This window comes from Nerophis lumbriciformis, linkage group LG12 (assembly GCF_033978685.3).
Source record: "Nerophis lumbriciformis linkage group LG12, RoL_Nlum_v2.1, whole genome shotgun sequence".
Classification (NCBI taxonomy): domain Eukaryota; kingdom Metazoa; phylum Chordata; class Actinopteri; order Syngnathiformes; family Syngnathidae; genus Nerophis; species Nerophis lumbriciformis.
The window spans coordinates 32,299,685-32,323,745 of NC_084559.2; the positions used below are offsets into that span (position 1 = coordinate 32,299,685).

A 24,061-nucleotide genomic window follows, 5' to 3' on the forward strand; every position below is an offset into this window, starting at 1 on the left:
AACGTAATCAACCGGGAAAGTTTGGATGGTACCACTTTATTTACATCAAATACATCAATTCACAATACTGACAATGTAATAGTCTATTTGTTGTTAGGTTGCAGATACACATTTAAGTAAAGGTTTGTATTTATTTTAAATTGAACACATGAACAATATATAGTCACTAGAGATGCGCGGATAGGCAATTATTTCATCCGCAACCGCATCACAAAAGTCGTCAACCATCCGCCATCCACCCGAACTAACTAATCAAAACCGCACCCGCCCGCCATCCGCCACCTGCCCGTTGTTATATATCTAATATAGACGATGCAAGGCATTAGTGAGGTTATAAAGCTTTTGCCTGTTAAAGAAAGGAGACTGATCCAATGTAGCAGAGACATTCAATGCGTGCCACGCTGTCACGGCCCAGACGCACACCAGTGCGCAATCATCTGGGAGCCGCGCTGAGCGCACCTCCAAGCGCGCTCGCGCCACTCAAACTGCTGCAGGCAGCTGCGTTCTATCTTGTTTTAACATCCTGTGGCACTCTTCTGGGATCACGGCGAACGAAACTGCTCATGCTCAGGGTGTTTGTGGAGGTTCGGGGTTTTGCACAAATGTGATGCACCATGTTAGATGTCCCGGTTTTGTGACTGTCGTAGACATAAACAGCGTCGCAGCTCTTGCAAATCACGTAGCCAGCATTACTATCATCCTGATTTACAACCTCATAAAAACGAGTCCACGCTGAACTTTTCTGGCCTTTTTTCCCCCTGGTCTTTAGTATTCCCTTTTTTAGTTTGTCGCGTACCACGTTTGCTGCCGGCGTTGCCATCTCTTTTTTTTTTTCTTCTTCTGTTGTGGCATATGCTGCAGGTGCCTGCTCGTTTTTCCGTATGTGGGTAACAACATTTAACTATTTATATATATTTCCGAATTGGTTTAACTGCCACCCGCCTGAATCTATTTAAAATCTAATTTTTTTTTGTTTCAACCGCCCGACCCGACCCGCGGATAAAATCTAAAAATGTTTTATTTCAACCGCCCGACACGCGGATAATCCGCGGACTCCGCGGTTGTGTCCGCAAACCACGCATCTCTAATAGTCACAATTCCAATTCATTTCAATATTTTCAAAAATCCCCAGTCAACATACTTATACAAACAAAACAACCTAAATTCCCCCAATACACATTTTTCCTATTTTTTATTTTTACCATTTTCCAAGGGTGTATAAATAATCTAAAATAATTAATACAAAGGGAGAATATGGGTTTTACTTTAAGAAATCGACTTTTATGCATGACAAACTTGCAACATAATATTGATACTCATTTATCTTTCATAAATATACCAAATGTATTTTATGTGGACACTTTGCCTTTCAGCCAACCTCCAATCTCTATTCCAAAATAAATGTAAAGTATCAGTACGGTTTAAAAATAAATACTGTACGCTTAAAAGCGTTTGCTTTGTTGTTCTGTATGTGATCTATTTTAATGAAATAAAGAGTTAAAAAAAAATGAATAACGGTGACGAACTGCTGTAAAATAAGTTGACAGGAAATGACGTATTTTCGCGCATGCGTGAACTGATCTGGTTTTTCGCTACCGACCGGGTAGTGACAGCTGTGTTTGTGAGGAAGTTGCAATTATGACTGTTAATAGTTTGCCGTTGCGGGATGCGTCCTTTCACTTTAGATTGCTTCAACAGTATCTATTTCTTCTGAAGAAATATCCCATTCTGACTAAATCAATAACAAGGTTTGTCGTAGTGGACTTTGGCATGTTTGTTTTGCTTGTACTTCGCAGCTAATGTCACTCATGAATGATCTCTGCTTGTGTTGAAATAGTTGATCCATGTGTTGTTTGTGTATTGAACAAGTTGTACACTTCAATGTTTGTCCTTGTTATTTCTTTTTTAGTGGCATCCTCTCAGCCTTGGGAAATCTTCTTTCTCAGATTGTGGAGGCAAGAAAAAAGTCCAAAGATGATGAAGTAGTCCAAGAGATAGACACGGCAGGAGCTGCACGCTATGCCATTTATGGGTGAGTTTTTACAGATGGGAGTTATGACTCTTCAAAGGGAGCCGGATCATGAAGAGCCGTTCAAAAGACTGGCCTGTTATTATAATTAGTTTTAACAGTTTTTTTAATCAAGGAAATAATCACAAATATGTATATCAGAATTTACACGAATATTACTCTATTGGTAGATATTATTCGCAAGTATTGATTCTAATTTTATTTTTTGTTGTGTTTTTCAATGTAAACATTCCGTAAAGCGGTGTCATAGTTCCATGCTTTGGCAGTGACATCACTAGTTAGAATTTTCCCTCACCTAATTTTTTTTTTTTAGCATTTTACCTAAAGAGAAAAAAAAAATACACTAATTATTAGTAAGAATAAAATGCATTACTAGGTATACAAAGTATAAATAAAATGTGAGTACAAAATTATACGACCATACCAGCTCCCGCCATCAGTGTGTGAATGTGTGTGTGAATGGGTGAATGTGGAAATAGTGTCAAAGCGCTTTGAGTACCTTGAAGGTAGAAAAGCGCTATACAAGTATAACCCATACCTGGTGTGTGTACACCTTAACTACGACCCGTGTGTAGGCTTAAACTATTACGCGTTAGAGCAGGGGTCGGGAACCTTTTTGGCTGAGAGAGCCATGAAAGCCAAATATTTTAAAATGTATTTCCGTGAGAACCATATAATATTTTTTTTAACACTGAATACAACTAAATGCGTGCATTTTTAAGTAAGACCAACATTTTTTGAGTATAACAAGTCTCTTATTCTTTTTAATAACATTGTTATTCTGAAGCTAACCAATAATAATTAAAATACTTCTTACCATTAATGTGACTTCTTGAACAGGTGCGGTGGAAACGGATGGATGGATAAAAATGCATGAGAATGTTTTATGTTTTGAACGTAATTTTTAACACTGTGATTACCAGCTGAATTATTCATTACTTACCGTGTTAAGCAATGTCAGCTAAGATTTATCTGAGAGCCAGATGCACTCATCAAAAGAGCCACATCTGGCTCTAGAGCCATAGGTTCCCTACCCCTGCGTTAGAGTAATCAACCCAAAAAGTGAATTCAAATGAAAACACATTTTTAAAAGTAAAAAATAAAGTATATATATTGGGGATAGGTTGATTGGCAACACTAAATTGGCCCTAGTGTGTGGATGTGAGTGTGAATGTTGTCTGTCTATCTGTGTTGGCCCTGCGATGAGGTGGCGACTTGTCCAGGGTGTACCCCGCCTTCCGCCCGGTTGTAGCTGAGATAGGCTCCAGCGCCCACACACCCAAACCATCACCCAACCATGCAAATTTTGCATTTCCTTTGGAAATCGAGGTCCCAGAGTCTGGAGGAAGACAGGAGAGGCACAGGATCCACGTTGCCTGAAGTCTAGTGTAAAGTTTCCACCATCAGTGATGGTTTGGGGTGCCATGTCATCTGCTGGTGTCGGTCCACTCTGTTTCCTGAGATCCAGGGTCAACGCAGCCGTCTACCAGCAAGTTTTAGAGCACTTCATGCTTCCTGCTGCTGACCTGCTCTATGGAGATGGAGATTTCAAGTTCCAACAGGACTTGGCGCCTGCACACAGCGCAAAATCTACCCGTGCGTGGTTTACGGACCATGGTATTTCTGTTCTAAATTGGCCCGCCAACTCCCCTGACCTTAGCCCCATAGAAAATCTGTGGGGTATTGTGAAAAGGAAGATGCAGAATGCCAGACCCAAAAACGCAGAAGAGTTGAAGGCCACTATCAGAGCAACCTGGGCTCTCATAACACCTGAGCAGTGCCAGAAACTCATCGACTCCATGCCACGCCGCATTAACGCAGTAATTGAGGCAAAAGGAGCTCCAACCAAGTATTGAGTATTGTACATGCTCATATTTTTCATTTTCATACTTTTCAGTTGGCCAACATTTCTAAAAATCCCTTTTTTGTATTAGCCTTAAGTAATATTCTAATTTTGTGACACACGGAATTTTGGATTTTCATTTGTTGCCACTTCAAATCATCAAAATTAAATGAAATAAACATTTGAATGCATCAGTCTGTGTGCAATGAATAAATATAATGTACAAGTTACACCTTTTGAATGCAATTACTGAAATTAATCAAGTTTTTCAAAATATTCTAATTTACTGGCTTTTACCTGTATGTGTGTGTGTGTGTATATATATATATATATATATATGATGTGTATATATATGTGTGTGTATATGTATATATATATATGATGTGTATATATATATATGTGTGTGTGTGTGTGTGTGTGTGTATATACATATATATATATATATATATATGATGTGTGTATATATATATATATATATATATATATATATATGTGTGCGTGTGTATATATGTATGTATGTATATATATATATATATATATATATATATATATATATATATATATATGTGTGCGTGTGTATATATGTATGTATATATATATATATATGATGTGTATATATATATATATATATGATGTGTATATATATATATATATATATATATATGTGTGCATATGTATGTATGTATGTATGTGTATATATATATATATATATATATATATACACCGTATTTTTCAGAGTATAAGTCGCTCCGGAGTATAAGTCGCACCGGCCGAAAATGCATAATAAAGAAGGAAAAAAACATGTATAAGTCGCACTGGAGTATAAGTCGCATTTTTGGGGAAATTTATTTGATAAAACCCAACACCAAGAACAGACATTTGAAAGGCAATTTAAAATAAATAAAGAATAGTGAACAACAGGCTGAATAAGTGTACGTTATATGACTCATAAATAACCAACTGAGAACGTGCCTGGTATGTTAACGTAACATATTATTAAGAGTCATTCAAATAACTATGACATATAGAACATGCTATACGTTTACCAAACAATCTGTCACTCCTAATCGCTAAATCCCATGAAATCTTATACGTCTAGTCTCTTACGTGATTGAGCTAAATAATATTATTTGATATTTTACGGTAATGTGTTAATAATTTCACACATAAGTCGCTCCTGAGTATAAGTCGCACCCCCGGCCAAACTATGAAAAAAACTGCGACTTATAGTCCGAAAAATACAGTATATATATATATATATATATATATATATATATATACTGTATTTTTTTCAGACTGTAAGTCGCAGTTTTTTTTAATAGTTTGACCGGGGGTGCGACTTATGTGTGAAATTATTAACACATTATCGTAAAATATCAAAGAACACACACACACACACACAGTATTTTTATATTTACTCTGACTCATTTTCCAGTCTTGTTGCCAGTCGGGTGGCACACATGTTCAGAGGAGGTAATTGCCAATGCTCAATTTTTATGTGCATAAAAAAACAGTTCACAACTGGGAATCGTTCACTTGAAAGAGCCGTCTAAAAGACTCTATGTTCAAGAAACGTCACATCTCTAGTGAGACTTTTTAACGACCCAATCCATAGCTGAACAAATTATTCAAGAATTGAAGTCTCTCTTGTGCTGGTCTCTCACACGGTTTTGTGTTGTTCCAGTTTGTTCATTACAGGACCAGTCAGCCATTACTTTTACCAGCTGATGGAGGTGTGGATGCCAAGTACAGATCCGTACTGTGTGCTCAAACGTCTGCTTTTGGATCGCCTTGTTTTTGCCCCTGGCTTCCTGCTGCTTTTCTTCTTCGTAATGAACATCCTTGAGGTGGGTACCTACCACACTGACTGCTGTCTCACTTTGATTCTGAAAACCTCTGTGGTAAATGTTTTATTTTTAACAGCACCACATTTTATTCACCGTTACAACTTAATTGTAAAGAGTGGGAAACATAACAGGGGAGCACGGTGGTGTAGTGTTTAGCACATATGCCATCACAGTCCTGAACTGTTGTGGACTAAATTCTAATCTGTCATAAACTACGCCTCTTTAGTGTATATTTGATCAAATATGCACTACTTGGTGGCGTCTTTATTTAGCATTTTAACATAACATTCATTGAATTGGCCTGGAGACATGTGTGGGTCTTAAGAGTACAACCCTAAAATGGTTCCAGTCCTATCTGTGTTTTTTCTGTAAGCCTAGACCAGTGGTGTCCAAAGTGTGCCCCAGGGGCCATTTGCAGCCCGCAACTAATTTTTAACGGCCCGTGGCACCTTCTAAAAATACTTTTAAAAAAAAATATAAAGTGGAATAAATGAGCAAACAGGATAAATGTAACGAGACATAGTTGCAATGTTGATTAATGACACAAAGCCGCCATGCAGGCTATTTCTCTTTTCTTTTTCTTTTGTTATTGCTCAAAAAATAATAATGAATTAAAATCAATGTTTTTATAAATCATTGACCTATTCAAGGCTCCAATTACATCACATCAAATATTTGGGGAAAATATTACATATTTTGTGTTTTTAACCATAAAAAACAATTGCAAAAAAATCGACGAATAGATCTGAAGTTAATCTAAAGACTTAAGTGTTGAAAGTAAAAAAGTAAAAGAATGTATGAACTTTTTTTAACACTTATGAGTGGGGGCCCTTTTGGATCCCTCAATAATTTTAGTGGGATTTAGTTTTTTTTACAAACTGTCAATGCTCAAAAAATAATGACTTAAAATCAATATGTTATGGATTACTGACCTACTTAAGGCTCCAATTATTTCACATCTAATATTCCACTTTTGAGAGGATAATGCATGTTTTTGCCATAAGAACTGCGTTGTTTTTGACAAAACTCACAATAAAAAATATTCACATTAACATTTTTATGACCGAGACCCTTTTTAGTCCCTGCGACCAAACTTGAGGGGAACCCTAAAGGAAAAAATGTTTTTTATAATGAAAAATATCAAAATGGACTCTGTATGCTTTGATTTTTTTTTGTGTGCGACCCTTAGTGGAAAAAGTTGCCAATACTCTTGTGTTTGTCCACAACTGAGGTGTACCCCAGGGATCAATCTTGGTGCCTGTCCTCATTTCTTTCCACAAGCTTCCTATGGGCTCTGTTTTTAAAAAGCACAATGTATGTTTTGCAGATGACAAATATACAGTATCTGCCTGTAACAACCATGACTACTCTGCAGAAATGTCTGCATGATGTCCAAACATGGATAGGGACCAATTTCCTATATTGAAACAAAAATAAAATATAAATAATATGATATTTGGTCAAACGGACCCTCTTCGCAGACATGACAGCGCTATTTGCCTCTAATTGCTGCAAACAATTTTAAAGGGGAACTGTACTTTTTGGGGAATGTTGCCTATCGTTCACAATCTTTATGAAAGACATTCTAACTTGTAAATAAAATCCGCTGACAGCGGAGGCAATGGGAGCGCCTCTATTTTGCCCATAAAATCGGATAACCATTCAAAACACACAGACAATACTCCATTTACACTTCGTGACCTGAATATTAACCAAGTATTAGTGATATTGTTATTATAAGTGCTAACACAGACAAACTATTTATAGCGTCGCCGTGATCACTAGCTTGTGTCCCTATGTTTACATCATCGAGTGGTCTGCTGCTTCCTTGCTCCCTGTATGTTTTTAGTAGATCACAAATCATGTATCTCACCTGGACAGAAGAAGTCTGAGGATGTATTCCGATCGTCTCAGTCCCCAAGCCAGTTTAAACACAGTCCAAGCAACATAAAGTATGTTTCCCCCCTGGCTTTAAAATCCAGTTTGGCAGCATGTATGGGTTATTTATTATTTTCTTTACTTTCTATATTTTATTATTTTATGTAAATTGGCCCTAGTGTGTGAATGTGAGTGTGAATGTTGTCTGTCTATCTGTGTTGGCCCTGCGATGAGGTGGCGACTTGTCCAGGGTGTACCCCGCCTTCCGCCCGATAGTAGCTGAGATAAGCTCCAGCACCCCCCGCGACCCCGAAAGGAATAAGCGGTAGAAAATGGATGGATGGATGTGGTAACTTTTTTGTAAATACGATTGCCATTCTAGTATTTTATTCCCCCTGCTGTGTTTAAATGTACTTTTCATTTGTTTTATGTCTGCACAGCACTTTGGTCAGCGGGGTTTGTTATTAAATGTGCTTTAGAAATGATTCACTGAAACTGAACCCCAAAGTTTGACCCCATAGGTCAAAGTCACTTGAAATCGCTCACACGGCTCTCAATGTTTTCTAAAAAAAAAAAAAAATACCTGACATAACTTTTGCGTGTTGACAGAATGACGGGGAACTTTGTACACACTTTTAGGGGACTGATCAGCACACATTTGTAAACATTTGAGCAAGATAGGTAGAAAAACTTGGCTGCCTTCAACAAAAGCATCTCTGCTACAGTTATTCTCCATAAATTATTGACTATTTGTGTATTGGTTATAAAAAGTTGAGGCTACCTGTACGACATGTCTTCTAATTTAATATTTATGTGACCGACTTATTTTGTTCAGAAATAATGCAATGCCTTTTTAGATACAGTAATTGTTCAAATGAAATTGCATGAGGGGCAAAATGTATGAAAATAATGAACCAAAAGCATATGTCTTAATCTCAGGTAAAAGGATTGGATGACTTTATGAAGAAGTTCAGAAGAAGCTACTGGACCGCTCTGAAGATGAACTGGAGAGTTTGGACACCTTTCCAGTTCATCAATATCAACTTTGTGCCTCTTCAGGTATGTTTTTTACTCGTTACGCACACTCATCATTGCGGTGGCCAACCTTGGCTGTGTGTGTTTGGCTTTCAGTTCCGAGTGCTATTTGCCAACATGGTGGCCTTATTTTGGTACGCCTACCTTGCATCGATCAGGAAATGAAGCATCCCAAGATTTTAACTCAGGTAAATCAACTGGATGGACTACAATAGGAGAACAATGAGATTATACATGCAGCCAACTGGTCAGCAGTCTATTTTTGTGAACAATAATAATATACCTAGAACTTTCATCACTGTGATTTAAACATTTCTAATACTTAAAGAGGGTTTAATGCAGTTTATAAAATACACACCAAGACCTGTATTGCAAGTCACACTAATACTGTATTAAAATAATATAATTGTGTATTAACTACAGACACTAAAGTGCCTTGAATGGTAGTCGGTGTTGTAATATGAAAAATAAAATATAACAGAAATACAGATGACTCAATTTACACACTTTTATGCTGAGAAGTTCAAGTGTGTTAACACTAACCATGGCAGAGAATGCACTCAGCACCCGGATGTTGCACTCAGGTGTACAGCGATCCTTAATAGTGAATGTTCTCATTCATCCAGGTCATTGTCATCTCAGGGCATTCAATTGATCCCAACTGGACTGTTTGGTTTGTCTTAGAAGGCATTTCGTCTCTCATCCAAATAGGCTTCATCAGTTCACGCTCACAGTCTTAGATTGGTCAGATCTAGTCCAGCAGCTGGTGTCAAAACCCCAAATATTTATACTCCAAAAACCAGGAGGGTGTGTCTGGGCAAGGATGGTTTCGCCCTGTCGTAGTGAGAAAAACAATAAGCAATCCTAACTGTCAAAGCCAACGACAGTCGTTGAAGTCTAATTTCCCCCTGTTAGCACTGAGGTATTGTGTGGCACAACGATGGCTGTGGATCGACTAGTACTAGTCCAAAATAGTCGAAATCCCTCGCGTAAGCATTCTATTCAGTTGTAAACAAATGGCACCTTCTGTGACCAGAATGTTTCCAACTCCTGTTATTTGTAGGAGGCTAAATTGCAGAGTATTTTAGGAATGGTTAAATGGACAGTGTTGTATGTGGGGAAACCAGTGGTGTCGCAGACCACCTCCCCTGTACAGGGATGGTTTTTCAACCTTGACATAGATGGCTTCCCTCGCTCCTCGTTTGTACCATCCGTCCTCCCTGTCCAGAATCTGTACATTTTTGTTCACGAAGGAGTGTAGTTTCTACCTGAGGTGCAAGTACACAGCTAAGAGTGTGCCAGGCACCGACTTAGTGGTTGTTTTGTTTCCCCAATATATGAATCAGTGCAATTCATCATTACACTGGATAGCATACACCAGATAGTTTTTGTGGGTGTGAGGTGTCCGGTCTTTAGGATGCACCAGTCTCTGTCTCAGGGTGTTGCCTGGTTTGAAGTGTACTGGCATGTTGTGTTGGTTAAACATTAGTTTCTCAGATAGACCTGATGCATATGGAATGACAATATTGTTGCATCTGTCACTTTTTTCCTCCTCATTCACTCTGTTCTTGTTATTTCTGGAACTGGAAGCACTTTTCACAAATGACCAGTTGGGGTAACTACATGTTTTGAGGGCTTCCCTCAAATGCCTAAGCTCTTTCTCTTTGGCCTGTAGGCTGGTAGGAACATTATCAGCTCTGTGTTGATAATGTAGTGAAATAGGACGGTGGTTCTTTGGGTCGGCTGTAATTTTCAGATCTTGGGTATCGACTGACGAAGGAGACAGGAGGAGTAAACACCTGGAGCCAGTCCAGGCATTTCTGGCCGCTGTGTATAAGAAACTCAGGTTGGATGTTGTCAGGGCCTTGGGCCTTTCCACTCTTTAGTTGGGTGATGAAGTTAGTGAGGTCTTCAGCTGAGAATGGTACTGATATATGGCCATCAACTCCTGGTGTTTGCCAAAGGCTGGTTGTTTCTTTCTTGATGGATCTGGTGTGATCTTTGAAGCAGCCATTTGCAAGGAGCTGTGCAGCTATAGAGTTGGCTGTCACTGGGCATTGAGAATGTCTGGAGCTTCTACCTGTAAGGTGGTTAAAGATCTTCCAAGCCTTCCTTCTGGACCGAGTGAAGTCAATTCCTCTCACCGTCTCTTCCCATCTTTCTCTACATTTATTGTCTCGGCTGTCTGTCAGTAGTGTTGCTTTATTGGCTGCCTCTTCACCAGGTTCAGCCTGCAGGAAAATTGTTGTCGTGTTCATCACACTCCTTGTCCCTTGTGGGAATGTAACGATGACGAAAACGGCGTGGGACATCTCTCATGGCTGCCCTAATGAGGTGCTGAGTAGGCGCCATCCAGGTTGAGAGTGGTTGGTGCGGGTAGATTGTCGGTGCCTGAGTCCACAAAATTGGTGAGCTGTTGACAGTTAGTCAAATTCCACCTCTTCACTGGTTTGGTAAGCACTGGTTGGATAGGGTTGTCTGGGGTTATCAGTAACGGGAAAAGGATCCAGGGTGATGTGATGGGCCAATCAGGTTCAAGAAAGCGAGGTCTGGGTTTGAGGTTGTGTTCCACCTGCCAGAGTGGAAGCTGTCTGGTTGTCTTGGATCATAGAGGAGTTGCACAACAGTTGCTAATGGCCATTCCTCGAGAGTGACACCTTCTGGATTGGAAGTTATATTCCCAAGAAGTGCTGTGGCAGTTCAAGTCACCGACATAAATGCAGCGTGGGTCAAAAATGTACCTGTAGATGTTGATGACAGTTACACCTTAGATTTGTGTGGCTGCCCATTCCAGGCTGGAGTCAGGCGGGCACGTTGCAATTGCTTTCCATTTAGTGCTGTTTTTTAATTAATGTGGCAATCCCATGCATGTCACTCTTGGTGTGTGAAGCCAATGTGTATCCAGGGATCTTTAGACAAGAACTGTCGGTTACATGGGTCTCTTGGAGGATTGTGGTGATTTTGTATGTCTGTAGAAGTTACTCAATTGTGACGGTTTGGGCCTTGGTAAGGCCCTCCACATTTAGCTGCAGCATTTAGCTGCAGCACGGTGATGCCTTTCTGTATGGCATCAAACGTTGCCTGCCCTGAAAATGGTACGTGTTCCAGGTTGACAACAGGCTGCATTCTCCAATTATGTTGTTACCAACGATGTTAGTTTTGCTGTTGCTGCTCCTGCTGTCTCTACTTGTCTTTCGCCTGATTTTTTTTCTGGTTGATATTGTCGTTACTGCCACAAGTGGTGGAAAAGTGCATTACAACTAAGTACCCTTGCAGCTCATACGGCATACTTGCCAACCCTCCCGGATTTTCCGGGAGACTCCCGAAATTCAGCGCCTCTCCCGAAAACCTCCCGGGACAAATTTTCTCCCGAAAATCTCCCGAAATTCAGGCGGAGCTGGAAGCCACGCCCCCTCCAGCTCCATGCGGACCTGAGTGACGTGTCAACAGCCTGTATTAACGTCCGCTTTCCCACAATATAAACAGCGTGCCTGCCCAAACACGTTATAACTGTAGAATGATCGAGGGCGAGTTCTTGGTTTCTTATGTGGGTTTATTGTTAGGCAGTTTCATTAACGTCCTCCCAGCGCGGTAACAACACACAACAGCAGTCATGTTTTATTCTACCGTAAAGCAGTTCGTCTGCCGTAAACAGCAATGTTGTTGTAATGAGTTGGAGGCAATAACCAGGTGAGGTGATGAAGTACGTCTCTTTACTGTAGACTTCAGAACAGACTCACACACTTGACGTCAGGTGCGCAACACCACGTAAATCGTTGGCCAACCAAAAAGTAACCCCAGTACGCTATAGCCAGCATTCACCAGGAGATGGCAACAGACAAACAGATCACTCTATTACATTCCTCCCCTTTTTGAAATGTAGAAGTTACTCAAAATAAATAAACAACCCAACCAAAAAATGCAGCAGCTCAATTAAAAAACTGTACTTAAGGTCTCAAGGTTGGCAAGTATGTCATACGGACCACAGTTGAGAAACGGATATTTTAGGCTGTCTAACTATGGTTAAGAAACACTGTTCTACCTCATATATGGTCCAATAAATGAAAGTAAAAGATTAATGTAGAACACGATTGATAAGTTACTAATTGGTGTAGCTCTTATGTGTTCACATACAAGGTGAGTTAAGATTGTGAACCATCAGATTAGGAGACCATCCTTTCAACCTGAGATGCTACGCTGACTGACAGCCGCTAAATTAAAAAAATATGAGCAAATGTCATAGCTCTAATAAAGGGACTTTAAACTAATGAAAAAGTCTTGCTGTGAAAAAGCAAAGATTAGCAATTTATACAAGAACCCTTCAAATATATTTTCAACTAAATGACCAGAACAGATATTTTTAAAAAGTGAAAGACGCTTGAATGTTCTTTTTGGTGCACTCTACTCATTTACTGTTTCTATTGAAACTCTACTGCAAGATAAATGGTTTACACAAAAAAAGAAAACACCCTGCACAGACAAGGATGTGAAATCTCTTCGTGCTTGTGTGGGTTGTTCCAGGAACTCCAATTTGCTCCCACATCCTGCATGTTAGGGTAATAGTAGACTCTAAATTGTCCACAGGTGTGAGTAGGAAGGTAAATGTTTGTTTACGTGTATCCTGTCATTGATTTGCACCATGACCCTCGCCCAAAGTCAGATGGGATAATAAGCTTTACAAAACAAACAAAAGTCCAAGATGTCAGAATTCAGAGTGTTGCAACATGGCGACCCGCTCTTCCCTCTTTGCTAAAGGAATATTTCCTGTAGTAAAATAAAGAGCGAGACAATTAATAAAACATGGTGGAAATGTCTCAACTACTTTCATGTTGCTAAATATTAGCTTGTTTTGTTTTACCTGGTGGTGCCATGTAATATTCCTCTACTGTGGTTTTGGAGAGATTCAGAAGTTCTTCTGCATGGTTGCCTTCCGTCACTGCGTCATGCCTCAGGTATAAAACTCTGGATGTGAAATAAAGAATTACAAACACACAAATATTTAATGGGACGCTGGTGTTTAACCCTTGAGCAACCCTCGGGCCCAAAACGGACATTACATGTGTTCCTTATGTGATATGATTGTTCATAGAGATGTGAGTCTTTGGGCACCAAATCATTTCTCATTCTTATTTCTGGGGTGACGAGTCGATTTAGAATCGATTCAATAAGATTCTCGATTCAAACAGATTCTTGCAATGTATTATTTGGTGTAATATAATAAAACAATTTCAAAACAGGTTACAGGTTAGAATAGCTTCTTCTTGTTGCATGGAAATGACATACAACTTTCTTTTCTTTTTTAAATACATTCTTTATAAAAAATATTTTCCAGCTTTTTCCCACCTCCAAAGACATGCACCTGGGGATAGGTTGATTGGCAACACTAAATGGGCCCTAGTGTGTGAATGAGAGTGTGAATGTTGTCTGTCTATTTGTGTTGGCCCTGTGATGAGGTGGCGACTTGTCCAGGGTGTACAAAGGGACAAGCGGTAGAAAATGGATGGAAATGAATTTGTGAAACTTCTGAATTGATTTAAAATTGTGATGAGTAAGAATTGTGATTTGGATGTGAATCATTTTTTTTGTGCCCCCTAATTTTTCAGTTTAAATTGTCACTGGAGAAAATTTAAAGCTTTGCTTCTTCCTACTCCTTTTTGGACATGTTTAAAAGAGAAACTGGAAATTGTGATGTCCATCCATCCATTTTCCACCGCTTATCCCTTTTGGGGTCACGAGGGGTGCTGGAGCCTACCTCAGCTGCATTCGGGTGGAAGGCGGGGTACACCCTGGACAAGTCGCCACCTCATCGCAGGGCCAACACAGACAGCTGTATCATGTTGTAATTGCATGCATGTTCGAAATAAACTCAAACCATAACCACCATAAAAAAAATATTGTTTTAGTGTAATTTTGCCCCTTAACCACTAGATGGTGCCAGGAAACTAAGCATAATTCTCAGAGCTTTGACGAGCGTAAACCACTGTCATTAAACCACTAAAATGCAATCAAAATGTTATCCATCCATTTCATACCGCTTGTCCCTCTCGAGGTTGCGGGAGCCTATCCCAGCTGCACTCGGGCAGAAGTATATACATTAGAGATGCGCGGTTTGCGGACACAACCGCGGAGTCCGCGGATAAACCGCGGGTCGGGCGGGTAAAAATAGATTTTAAATAGATGTGGGCGGTTGGCGGTTGAACCAATTCGGAAATATACATACATAGTTAAATGTTGTTACCCACATACGAAAAACGAGCAGCACTCTTTGAAACAGTCAATTGTTCATCAGGCACCGCGTCCCAGCAACAAATGGCGCAAGTGAGCGCTCCTTCAGCGCAGCAGGGCGCATTTTAGAGGCCAGGCGCTCTCGCATGAATCCTGGCACTGTAGATGCCATTTTATTCCTGCATAGTGCTAACAAAAAAAAAAGTAAGTAGACATACGGTTGGATATGTTAAACGAATTAGTCTACGTTACCTAGGCTATACCAAATAAGCCCATGTCTAACCTATATTGAGTTCGGTCAGCTAAATAATTTTGATGGTTACGTGTTGTTTGGGCACACTATAATGCAAAGGAATTAAGGCAATTGCGTTGTTTATTGTGTTTTTTTTCTATTCGAGATATACTACTATGTGTGAATAATTATTTGGCCTCGCTTTCAAGTGAAGCGCATCTCCGATTGGCGACAATGTAAGACTATTTAGCCTGCTTTGTTTGTCGCGACCGTCTATTTTCATTATAATTCAAGTTTGATGATAAAGTGCAGTCTGATGGGTTTGATTTCCCCCCTTCAGCTATTTGCCTTGGCCAATAAGTTGCAGGTAATTTATTATTATTATTTATTTAATTTATTTTTGTTTAAATAGAGATGACATACATATGTTATTGTATAATTTAAGTTTGTGCGCGTGATTGACAGCCTAAGGCTTATGAGGCACATTTTTTATTTATTTTTTTATTTCAACTTAAAAACGTATGCGCCTATGCCTATGCCTACAACATAGGCTATGTGTTTATCTTTATTTTTCTGCCTGTCGTTGACAATGGAGATTGTCTGATATTTTGTCATGGCTGCAGATCAATCAATAAAGGTTAATCTTTGTCGCGAAATTGTTCACTGTGCACCCCGCCCTCGTCCCTATTTGAGCATTATAACGTTAACAAGTTAATATTCATTGAAATAAATTCAGAACATTTTTTTACCTAACGAAAATATAGGCCTAGTCATTCTAAAACATTTTTTTAACTTCTTAAAAGCCTCGTTCTGCTTGCTGCAACTGCGCACACAAAGTGTGAGGAACGCACTCCTGATCTGAGGGCATTGGCAAAAATAGTCAACACTTTCTTAATGGAAATGACAATAATATTATAATAATGATAAATAATATTATCACGCATTAATATCTCTTAGCCACGAATGCGTGGCCAAGAGATGCGTGGCACACATTGAATGTCTCTGCTACATTGGATCAGTCTCCTTTCTTTAACAGGCAAAAGCTTTCTAACCTCACTAATGCCTTGCATCGTCTATATTAGCTATATAACAACGGGCGGGTGCGGGCGGGTGCGGGCGGGTGTGGTTGTGATAAAATGTTGGTTCGGGTGATGGCGGATGGTTGACGACTTTTGTGATGCGGCTGCGGATGAAATAATTGCCTATCCGCGCATCTCTAATATACATATATAAATAACATGGCATATGTATATAAAAACTTTTGTGAACTAAATAACTCCTTCCTGCTTTCTCTCATATATTTTGGTCTGCTATATATCAATATTTGACCTAATGAATGCAGTAATTACCCAATCGCAACTAATTCCACTCTGCAACTTTTTTTTTTTTTTTTTTTTTTTTTTTTTAGAAATATTGCCTTTTTGGACAAAAAAGCCACAAAACAAAAAAAAACTTTATATCAATAGGTTGATCTGAAGTTGTTAAAAGATTTCAAGTGTTGAAACTAAAGACTTATTAATCTATTGCTGACTTTATACACTTTTATGAGCGGATCCCTTTTGGATCCCAGGAGTAAGTGTGTATAGTCAATCTTAATGTTGCACAAGGCTAATACAGAAGTATACACTGTGAAATGAGCAAGCTGCTGCTGCATACCTGTCCTCCAGAACCGAATCCATGGGCTTGACTCCGGACGTGTCCACAACATGAAGTTGATCTGCAAAGCGGATGGCTTTTTCCAAACAGGCCACGCCCTCTTTATTCCGGAAGTCGACCAAGGCCAGACGCTCAAGTTTGTCCACCAGGTCAGCTGGTACTCGTGTCGGCTAGTAAACAAAATGTGTTATTAACAATGTGACTATATGTACAGTGGGACTCTTCATCAAATATTCTGGCTTCATCTTGAAAGATAATCATTTTCAGATTTGAATGAAAAGTAGCTATTATCATTGTAGCAACCTGGTTTTTAAAGTTAGAGTTTTGTGATTTCAAACTGAGTCCACCACAGTGCTAGTGAGGCTGCAAATGAGGATAGTTCAGCTAATAGTTGATAAATTGTTATGTTTGTTTTAGGGCTGCAACAACTAATCGATTAAATCGATTATAAAAATAGTTGCCAATTAATTTAGTCATCGATTCGTTGGATCTATGCTATGCGCATGCGCAGAGGCGCATGAAACAACCACTTGACCGTTCACACTCACTTCGCATTCGGTGAACAAGCCAGATCAGTCTGATAGTTTATATATCAATGATGAAATCTTAACATTGCAACACATGCCAATACGGCCGGGTTAGCTTACTAAAGTGCAATTTTGAATTTTGCGCGAAATATCCTGCTGAAAACGTCTCGGTATGATGACGCCTGCGCGTGACGTCACGGATTGTAGAGGACATTTTGGGACAGCATGGTGGCCAGCTATTAAGTCTTCGGTTTTCATCGCAAAATTCCACAGTATTCTGGACATCTGTGTTGGTGAATCTTTTGCAATATGTTCAATGAACAATGGAGACAGCAAAGAAGAAAGCTGTAGGTGGGAAGCGGTGTATTGCGGCAGGTGTTGTGCCGGATAACGCACCCCCGCCGTAGAATGCACCCCCTGACTGTTGTGCCGGATAACACAGCCGGTGTTTCATTGTTTGCATTCCCGGAAGATGACAGTCAAGCTTTACCATTGGCCTGTGGAGAACTGGGACAACAGAGACTCTTACCAGGAGGACTTTGAGTTGGATACGCAGACGCGGTAACGTGAGTACGCATGCAGCTGCGGCTTCCAAACATTTGATCGCTTGCCCGTACGTGCGTGCCGCTATGTGCATGTCACGTACGTAACTTTGGGGAAATATATGTGCTTTATGAACTTTGGGGAGGTGAACGGTACTTTGGGCTGTGGGATTGAGTGTGTTGTGCAGGTGTTTGAGTTGTATTGGCGGGTTATATGGACGGGAGGGGGGAGGTGTTTGTTATGCGGGATTCATTTGTGGCATATTAAATATAAGCCTGGTTGTGTTGTGGCTAATAGAGTATATATATGTCTTGTGTTTATTTACTGTTTTAGTCATTCCCAGCTGAATATCAGGTCCCACCCGCCTCTCACAGCATCTTCCCTATCTGAATCGCTCCCACTGCCCTCTAGTCCTTCACTCTCACTTTCCTCATCCACGAATCTTTCATCCTCGCTCAAATTAATGATGAAATCGTCGCTTTCTCGGCCCGAATCTCTCTCGCTGCTGGTGGCCATGATTGTAAACAATGTGCAGATGTGAGGAGCTCCACAACCTGTGACATCACGCGCATATCGTCTGCTACTTCCGGTACAGGCAAGGCTTTTTTATCAGCGACTAAAAGTTGCAAACTTTATCGTCAATGTTCTCTACTAAATCCTTTCAAGCAAAAATATGGCAATATCGCGAAATTATCAAGTATGACATAGAGAATGAACCTGCTATCACCGTTTAAATAAGAAAATTGCATTTCTGTAGACCTTTAACATATTGTATTGCTTTAGGTTATAATTTTTTATTTAAGTGCAACATTTTGCTAACAGAAAGTATATTTTATTTTTATTATGTGTTTGTTTTACTTAACTTGGAAATGTAAAACTTTTGAATCCAATTACAATGTTAAAATATATGAGAAATATAAGTTTATTCCATTTGAAAAGAGTATAATTGCATTATTATTATGTACTATCATTACATCAATTGTTAATTTGGTCTCAAAAAATAATGGCAATAATATAATATATGGCAATAGGTTGTATTCGGACACGTGATTTTTGAACAGAAGTGAACAAAGTGGTGGGCCACCAAACCAGTACGGCAACTGTGCAGCAAACAGAGAGCGAACTATCGGAGTACTTAGTTACATCTTACCACTAAAAGCAGATATGATCAAAAAATGCAAACTATGTAATAGAATCTATCCCTATTCTTTATCGAAGTAAGATTTGTCGAGTGATCTCAAGGATTATCCATCGGTCAGGTTCCCAGACATGTCGAACTATGCTCCAGACATAATTATACACGACAAAATAGATGAAAACTTGGAAAAGCATGGTGGTCTACAAGTTCTTCATGTGTGGCCGGGTCAAGGAAATTGGAAATCATGCATTGCTTTTGCTCTGGTAAGGTTGCATTTCATGAATTAACTTTGTGTCTAGCGCCATGTTTTATGTCTTAATGTTGTACGCACCGTTTACATGTATGCGTTGTTTCTCCCTGTCTTTATCAAAATATAACTATAGATGTCAACATTGTGTACGTGCTGAAAGCTTCATTTAGGATTGCTGCTTTTGGTAAAAACTTAACTCTTAGGTGATTTATTTTATTTAGACTCGCCTGGTGCTTTACAAAACGCTTGAAGCAAAAATGTGTTTTAAGAAATACAAATAATATCAAGATAATACTTCAATGGAAAGTACTAAACGTTAAAAGTACATCAAACAATCCTTTAACAAGGTGATCACTGCAAACTTGAGCGTTCTTCGACTGTGTCGTGCGTGCCCTTTTTCTTGTCTTCTTTCGAAAAATGTTGACATCTTCCGCCCTTCTTGATTACTTATCTAGGAACTCTGAAGAAACTTTTATCTATTTTGTGACTTGAACAGTTTTAACAGCCTAAAACAACGCAAGCATAGGACATTCTTCTTCGGGAAAGGCAAATGCCGCCCAGAACACTATGACTACAGATGCTCACTGGCCCACTACTTCGCGTCTCACATGAGTCGAGACATCAAGTGAATACAATCTTTAATTTGTAAGTCAATATATCGTCATAAAAAAATGTGTTATCGGCCTGGGCCTATGGGTACAATAGATAGCTAGTTATGTATAAAGTGTCAGGCAGCTAACGAAACTCTAATTGTGGGAATGTCACAGAATAAAGTCTTGTGGTCTGTTGTGAGAGTTGCCTTGTTTGTCCATCCTAGACCACTGTAGATCACGTGAGGTGCCTGTGTCACGAGTTGCTAATGTTAGTCAAGTTAGCTCATCTGTGTTAAACTGAAAAAATCTTAAAAAAAAAAAAAAAAAAAAAGAGTCATGAATGAAACACGCTCAGCTTCCTAATTAAAATGACATGGTGTCACAATTAAGGACAACACGCCTAGGTGACCAAAGAATGGTAAAACCATTGGTTTTTGGCGTCCAGCGAATTGACCGCTATGAAGGCAGCGCTTTTTTTACATTCATTGTTTGATTGACTTATTGACTAACGGTCCTGTACTGCAATTGTATTACATTTTATAATGCCTCTGGATATCGTACTTAATGCTTTTTAAGGCCATTTAAGGCCTTAATTTTCACAAAATTCATTCAATTACTTTTAATGCCCCGCGAAAACACTTTCACATCTGAGTTTACCATATACAAAACAAACTTTTTTCACAAAAGGGCAGATGGATCTGAAGTTAATATAGAGACTTAAGCTTTGAAAGTAAAAAAACAAAATAAAAATGTGACTTATTTTTAACACTTATGAGTAGGGAGGGCCCTTTTGCATCCCTAAGAATTTTAGTGTTTGTTTTTTTTAAACTGTCATTGCTCAAAAAATAATAAAAATCAATTTGATTAATTATTCAAGGATACAATGAGGTTTATTTGTCGTACCCATACTTGACCTATTTAAGGCTACAATTATTTCACATCAAATATTCCACTTTTAATTTTTTGGCAGGAAAATAATGCATATTTTGTGTTTCTGCCATTAAAAAAAAGTTGTATACTTCTTAATCGACCGATTCACCTGAAGCTAATCTAAAGATTTAAGCATTAAATTAAAAAAAAAAAAGTGGCTTATTTTGTTTCATTATTAAGACTGGGATGCTTCCAAATCCTCGGGACCAAACTTGAAAGGAGCCCTAAAGGCAGTGGCGGGCCGTGCCTTTCCCACCTTCAGTGATGTCCAACTTCAATAATTACCTCTCAAAATACTATTATTTATGTCACCACTTGACCATTGCTGGAGAAATACTATACAGGAACACATTTACTGGGCATTAAATCACCTCAACAGTGTACAACATGGGTTATTTTCTGGCGCATTTAAAAATCAATAAACCCGCATCAGCAATGAAAACATATCCTATGTGGTACTGTCAATCAATAAACCCACATCAGCAATTAAAACATATATTATGTGGTACTGTCAAAATTTAAATTGCAAAAAACATTAAATGTGAAAAAATAAAGAAATAAAATATCTGAACTCACAATTTGTAGGACCCATTGGAGATTTCGGAGTTGGCCGACATCTCACAAGATGTAGGTTCTCTTTAAATATCCTTCTTGAAAATGGCCTTGCAAATATATGTGTTGTCTTGTCTAATCATAAAAGATGCAGAAGAGGCGTGTTGGCTGAGTTCTTAAACTTTACTCCACAGCGTGCTCATCAAAAACATCTCGCTGCTGCCATGGCTACATTCAACAACCTAAACGGGGCATGCGCTTCAGTACTTTGGCATGCTGGGTAATGGAGTTCTTATGTTACCTAGCTCATAACATCCATCCATCCATTTTCTACCGCTTATCACAATATAAATCTGTCTTAGGCCATCTGGAAGGCCTTACTGACAACAACTTCAGATCTGATTGGCTATCACAACTGTCTGTCAAATGTTTGTGTCCGTTCACGTACAGCGCACGGACGCCCGCGTTGTTGATCCTGAAGGCCTAGGGCAGATTTTGTACAGCATGGCAACATACACTAGCTGAATTCTGATTGGATAAAAACTCTATAAATTAAAAACAGTGCTTGAAGGAGCATAATATGACATGGAGAGAATATGAGTACTTTTAGATATTTAGGGAAAGTAAAATAAAAATTACTTTTATCTTTAATTATGATCATGATTTCTGGTTATGTTAGGCCAGCAGAGAAGGACTTGCTGGCCCTGACGGCACACCCCTGCCTAAAGCAGGGGTGTCAAACTCAAATACAGAGTGGGCCAAAATATAAAACTGAACAAAGCCGCGGGCCAAGGTTGAACAAATTAACCTTTTAATTGGTACCCAAACAAGTTTTGCATTGAATATTGAACAAGCAAGGCTTGTATAACTTTATAGTGACATGCAAAATCGAGTTTCAAATAATAATAATAATAATTAAAAAATATCAATGGCAAATCAAATACAATTTAAATAAAAATGTAATGCCTCTTTTCTATTTGCAGCCTTCTGAGGTAAATATCAACATTAACTTTTTCCACAGGCTAATACATTTAAAAATAAAATAACAATGAATAAAGCAACCATTCAGGACTTTAAACTGCTGAGTTTGCAACACACTGATCTAATCTGATGTGCCCAAGCCAGATACCTCCCTTCTTTTCTTGGATGCTAGTTCATTAATGTCAGGGCTCAGGCTTTGAGCTGAGGCATCTTTCATTATCGTACGAAGTTGTTCATCAGTCATTATACCTCGTAGTCCACCCGGACCACAGTCTTGGGGGCGTGCTTTAAAGGCACTGCGTTTATTGTCTACCACGAGCTGTCGTCACGTCTGCTTTTCATCTATTCCAACAGTGTGCCGGCCCGATCACAAAATATGTGCGACTTCAGCAGCACACACATGTAAATGCAATGCGTACTTGGCCAACAGCAAAACAGGTTACACTGACGGTGCCCGTATAAATAACTTTAACACTGTTAGAAATATGCGCCACACTGTGAATCCACACTAAATCCACACCAAACAAGAATGACAAACACATTTTGGGAGAACATCCGCACAACACAACATAAACACAACAAAACAAATACCCAGAATCCCATGCAGCCCTAACTCTTCCGGGCTGCAACATACACCCCAGCTACCACCAAACACCCCCCCGTGCATCGGTTGAGGCGGGCGGGGTTGGGGGGGTGGTGTTTGGTGGCCAAATTTGGCCCGCGGGCCAGAGTTTGACACCCATGTCAATCTATGAAAAATATCAAAATGCTTTGATTTCTTCAGTGTGTGGCCCTCAATGGAAAAAGGTTGGAAACTGTCGGTTTACATACTGGAGTTTTCACTTAATCTGCTTTCTGAAATACCACTCAGGTGTATTCCTAATGTAGTTATACCTGTAGTTGTACTACACATGTTTACACACAATGTATAACTTGTCCATACAGTACATACCGGTGGAAGTTGCTCCTCTTGGATTGGCTTCCAGGTTGCAGCTGCTGGCACCTCAAACCGGAAACAGGAAATGCACATATTGTAAATGTAGGTTAAAGCTATTTCTAGCTTGACGTTGACCGTGTAAATTACCTTGGAGTTGTGTGGTTGAGAGCTGAACATTCGCCTTACATTAACGACGTGACGGCACCGACATATTCTGCCATTAAAACATTGTGGTGCTGAGATAACTGGAAGCCCTTTCTGTGTCACTCTCCAGCCAGTGCGCCCGAGAGCGACGCTAAACGTAGCCATGTTCTTGGGGAGCTGTACAAATGAAGTTACATTTGTAATGAAGTGGTGTCACATGGTATTTATTTGAGTAAATTTGACTCATTAAAGATGAAAAGTACCTCTTTTGTCAAGCGGAGCTCTGAAAACAGTCTGTGGTGACCTTTTAACTAGTGCGCATGCGCTCCACCCATCGGAGCGCATGCGCGTTAAGATGGTTCTCTTATCACTATATGAATGAACGGCGACGTCTTCAGGGCCTTTTAGGGGTGAGAATCCTGCCTCTCGCACATAGTCAGCTGGAATAAGCGTCTAATAATGATGGCACCAACACCGGGGCTCGAAGTGGGGTTATAGCCTTTCCTCATACTTCCTCCAAAGGAGCCGTTTGGAATTTTCCCGAATGGTGACGTCAGCGGTTTATCCATGATATGTTGTACAAATAGAGCCACGCCAACTAAGACCGCCCACAAACGGTGGCGGCCAATCGTCTCCGCGAGTTATCTTTGCTAAGCCTATCACCTTCCTGCTTCTTTCTTTTTTGTCCCGCCCATCTTTCCTATATAGACGTACGTCCCAA

At 39.5% G+C, this 24,061-nt stretch overlaps 2 protein-coding genes across 5 annotated transcripts in view; one reads left to right on the plus strand and one right to left on the minus strand.

Moving 5' to 3' along the window:
* The first annotated feature begins 1,559 nt into the window (after positions 1–1,559).
* pxmp2 (peroxisomal membrane protein 2) overlaps positions 1,560–24,061 on the plus strand; it is a 28,886-nt gene continuing 6,384 nt past the window's right edge. Inside the window, exons 1-6 of one of the 3 annotated variants that reach the window (XM_061986382.1) lie at positions 1,560–1,748; positions 1,910–2,032; positions 5,557–5,719; positions 8,537–8,656; positions 8,729–8,820; positions 16,757–16,897. In XM_061986382.1, coding sequence (XP_061842366.1) covers positions 1,639–1,748; positions 1,910–2,032; positions 5,557–5,719; positions 8,537–8,656; positions 8,729–8,797 — 585 coding nt within the window. In that variant the 5' untranslated portion in view covers positions 1,560–1,638 and the 3' untranslated portion in view covers positions 8,798–8,820; positions 16,757–16,897. Of the gene's footprint in view, positions 1,749–1,909; positions 2,033–5,556; positions 5,720–8,536; positions 8,657–8,728; positions 9,121–16,756; positions 16,898–24,061 lie in introns of those variants that run through there. The other 2 variants (XM_061986381.1, XM_061986380.1) reach the window with 2 other exon arrangements.
* On the minus strand, positions 12,331–23,852 carry gatc (glutamyl-tRNA amidotransferase subunit C). 2 transcript variants are annotated; one of them, XM_061986384.1, is made up of 6 exons: positions 23,604–23,852; positions 23,344–23,517; positions 23,212–23,262; positions 16,746–16,915; positions 13,491–13,594; positions 12,331–13,396 (listed from the first exon to the last, which is right to left on the minus strand). In XM_061986384.1, exons 2-6 carry the CDS (start codon positions 23,503–23,505, stop codon positions 13,335–13,337), a joined length of 549 nt encoding a protein of 182 aa, XP_061842368.1. In that variant the 5' UTR covers positions 23,506–23,517; positions 23,604–23,852; the 3' UTR covers positions 12,331–13,334. The 2 variants fall into 2 exon arrangements, with proteins under 2 accessions (XP_061842368.1, XP_061842369.1); XM_061986385.1 differs by lacking the exon at positions 23,604–23,852 and having other exon boundaries at positions 23,344–23,594.